This window comes from Malania oleifera, chromosome 9 (assembly GCF_029873635.1).
Source record: "Malania oleifera isolate guangnan ecotype guangnan chromosome 9, ASM2987363v1, whole genome shotgun sequence".
Taxonomy (NCBI): Eukaryota; Viridiplantae; Streptophyta; class Magnoliopsida; order Santalales; family Ximeniaceae; genus Malania; species Malania oleifera.
This window is the reverse complement of record NC_080425.1, coordinates 43,225,281-43,229,275: the sequence shown is the minus strand read 5'-3', so window position 1 is coordinate 43,229,275 and position 3,995 is coordinate 43,225,281. Positions and strand designations below refer to the sequence as shown.

Sequence of the window (3,995 nt, the reverse complement as noted above, 5' to 3'; positions counted from 1 at the left end):
TAATGACAAATATATATTTATTGCTTAAATCATGCAAGTGTATAATAATGAAATAACATACCAAAAAAAAAAAAAGGTTTTGCTTGCTTTGGTTGTTAATTTTTTATTTTTATTTTTATTTTTTATTTTTTGGCTTGAACAAAAACACTGCATTGCAGCCTCCTCCAACACGATTTACATATTCCACAAATTCCACCGCCTATCACCCTGCGCGTCTCTCTTGCCTCTCTCCCATCACCTATCCTTTTTTCTTCCACGTACGATGATCTTCCCCTCTACCTTCCCTCTCCTAATTGAAGCCTCCCCTCTTCCGTGAACTCCCAGTCGGAACCTCCATCACCGACTATCCACACCCCTCCCTGCCAGAGGAATTGCTAGCCCTCTCTTTTATTTTGAAAACAGTATGAATTCACTAATTAATTAAATCATCAATAGTGTAGGAGAAGGATAAATGCTCACTCCTCAGCAACAATACTATCGAAGTATTGAGAAAGATTAATGATTACAATGTGATGAACTCCAGTCAATTAAAGGGTACAGAAAAAATGAACTCCATCCATCTATTATACATACAAAGCCATAATTAAACCCCAAATTAATTAACAGCAGCAAATTAAATCTAACATTCCAAACACCATTTCGCGATACAGTACAGAATAAATTCTTATCATGATTTCTGGCCTTCGGGCCCTAGAATCTCATTCACAAGAGACGTAGCAGCCAATATACCCACAGCCTCCGTTCCCGCCACCGCTCCTGCCTGCGCTAACCCTCCGAAACTGATCGCCGTCTCGACCTCTCTCTCCACCGTTTCGATCCCTCTTTCAGCCGTTTCGATCCCCCTTTCCGCCGTTTCGATCCCCCTCTCAGCCGTTTCGATCCCCTTTTCCGCCGTGTCGAACCCTTCCTTCAGAATCTCCTCCGCCTCCTGTTCGACCTTTTTCAGCTTCTTTCTGAGTCCGAAGAGTGGGATGTCTTCCGCCTTCACCGGCGACTCTCTAGCTCTCAGCAAAGTCGCCGCCGTTAGCACGAATAAACATGGCCGCCTCCCGAGGGTGAGGACGGGGGAGCGAGGCGTCGCCGCGCAGGAGGAGCAGGTCGCCTTGTGCACCCGCCGGAGCGGGAGAGTGTGGAGGAGGGCAGAGGCTGTGCAAGTGGAAGACATTGTTTTAAGTTGAAGCCTCGTTTGTGGCCTCACAATTGTTTTGAGTAAATTTCTCCGTATTGCTCACGAAGTATGAAATGCAGTCAATTATCATAGGACACGTGTCTGCTCTGGGACGCTAGGATTGGTTTATGTTTATCTAAAGATTCTTAATGTTTGGCTGTTGAAAGAAGTGTTTAAAAAATTATAAAAGATGTAAGAAAATAAATAGAAAATTAAATAAGACAAGACAAAAATTTACCTAATTCGATTATGCCTACTCCATGGGTGGATGTAATAAAAATTTTTATTATCACAGGCGAAATTAAAAGATGATTCAAAATCGACCTTATAGAAAATATCAGAATTGATATTGTACAAAATATCGAAATTGGTCTTTCACAAGATATCTCTCTTCTTTTTATCTCTCATATTCTTTCCATATACCCTACTTCAAGCATGCAAGTGAATATACAAGCATATAATATGTATACAAGTATGCAAAGATATATCTTCCAAATGTGAGGGGTAGGGTGTCATTTTATAGGGTAATATGGATACCAATGCATTTATTATTGGGGTGGAAAAACCGAAATGGTGAAAGATGGGGCCGTGGAAGATGGGTTGACATACACAATTTTTATAACACTTTCCCTTGGATGTCACCTATATATTAATTCCTGCTAAGATCTTTAAGATGTCTCATTCCGATTAGATGAACTAATTTCTTGAATGTTATAATAGGTAGAACTTTGGTGAACAAATCTGATAGATTATCACTTGATCAGATTTGCTAAAATTTGTGTCATCATTCTTCTGAAGTTCATGTGTATAGAAGAATTTTGAAGAGATATGCATTGTTTTGTCACCCTTTATGTATCCTCCTCCGAGTTGAGCTATATATGCAGCATTGTCTTCATATAAAACTGTTAGATACCCTTGATTGATTGAAGACCATAAAAATCATTGATTTGAGCCACACGCATTCTCTAATGACTCGAGTGTGAGTCGAACTTGAGTTACTCAAATATTTTAATGACTCAAGTTTGAGCTTAGCAATTATACTCGAGTTTAGTTTCAAGCTTAATCGAGTTTCTTATTTTATTTTATTATTGTTATATTATATATTTTATTTTATACTTATAAATGTATTTAATATTATATATATATAAATATATATATATTATATTTACATATGTATTAATATTAATTTATAATTAGGTCAAGCATAATCAAGTCTTAGAGTCGAATTTGAGTTTAAATTTTATGAAATCAATCAAGTTCGAGCTCAACATTTTTTAGTCTAGTCGACTTCGAGTATTTTACTGTGCCAACTCAATTTAACTTGAATACACCCCTAGTAGAAATTAAGGAAAAAGCTCCTCCACCCTATGAAATAGTTAGACCATTCAAGGTGAATATTATTAGTTACAGAAAAAATATATATTATTTTTGTGTTATTTTATACTAATTAATTGTACACTATAATTAAAATACAATCACTTCACGAATAGAACTTCTTGAGATTTTTATTCAATCACTACCTAACAAACAGTAATGATACATGTAATGCTGCAAATACAAGACACACACACACGCACACACACACATATATACATATGTTGTATAAATTGTATTTGCATAACGGAAGAACAATGCAGTGATCAATGAAAAATCAATTACAGAATACAACCATGCAGTATATACGAAAGCAATAGAAACAACACAAAGAATTAAGTGGTTCGGCAATGCCCACATCCATAGGAGAAATCGACAAATAAATTTACTATCTTTGTGTCAAAAGACACCTACAATGTTCTTCTTACATTACAAATACACCTAGAATAGTGTATATATAAAGTTCTCGAGGGTTTTCCCTCTAAACTCCAACTAACTTTTGTTAAACGCGGCATCCCAGCCCCGGGAGTATACACTAGAGTCAGAGGGGGGGGGGGGTTGAATGGACTCTTTTCGCGAAATGCGTATTTTTCTACCAAATAAAAACTCTTGATGAGATACAAGAAATCATATCACAATATAAATATAAATGATGGACAAGATAAAAATAAAGAGTGTAAGGGAGAGAAAGAACAACACTTGTATTTTTACGTAGTTCGGCACCAAGCCTATGTACACGCCTTAGCACCAAGACAAGGATTCCACAATCCACTATGATCTCCTTCATCGGCGAAGAAGCCTTACAACTCAGGTACCAAACCCTACATTTGGGAACAAATCCCTAGCGTACTCACCAAGAGCCTTCACCAAGTGGTTCACCAAGAACCTTTACAATGGTTCACAAAGAACCTTACAACCAAGAAGATGATTTACAAAGAGATGCTCCTTACAATGAGTTGATTACAATACAATACAACTTCACACTACTCTCTTAAGGATTGAATCAAACACAATTAGAGAGTAAGAGAGAACATGAGCACTTGTGAATGAATAACTATAATACAGAGTGCTTAGGTTTTGGATTGAAAGATTATTTTCACTAAATGCTTGTAATAATGATCAAAACCATGTCTAAACAAGCCTACTAGCTTGTATTTATAACCAAAACACTCAACCAGCCATTATTGGACTGTTGGGAGCAATTCCCAAACAAAACTAGCTATTTTTGCCCATTAGCGTCATTATGCCCATTGGGCTCATCTATTAGTCCCTTGCACTCATTGACTAGTGCCTTCCTATGAGTCATCAAATAGTGCCCTGCACTCATTGATGAGTGCCCTAAATTAGAAAAAGTTATCAACATGAAAGTTGTGGTATTTTTTCTTAATTTTCCAGGGACACCAAGATCGTTCTTTTTGAACCTTTTTTTATAAAAAGTTATGGCCCAAATACC

At 36.8% G+C, this 3,995-nt stretch overlaps 1 protein-coding gene across 1 annotated transcript; it reads right to left on the bottom strand.

Annotated features, from left to right (window-relative positions):
• Positions 1-462: 462 nt before the first annotated feature.
• On the bottom strand, positions 463-1,233 carry LOC131164633 (uncharacterized). The gene has a single exon (XM_058121968.1). It carries the CDS (start codon positions 1,163-1,165, stop codon positions 668-670), a length of 498 nt encoding a protein of 165 aa, XP_057977951.1. The 5' UTR covers positions 1,166-1,233; the 3' UTR covers positions 463-667.
• Between the last annotated feature and the right edge of the window lie 2,762 nt (positions 1,234-3,995).

What these genes read in the sequence shown, in the direction of transcription:
- LOC131164633 (XM_058121968.1), bottom strand. Translation starts at nt 1,165, where the DNA reads ATGTCTTCCACTTGCACAGCCTCTGCCCTCCTCCACACTCTCCCGCTC.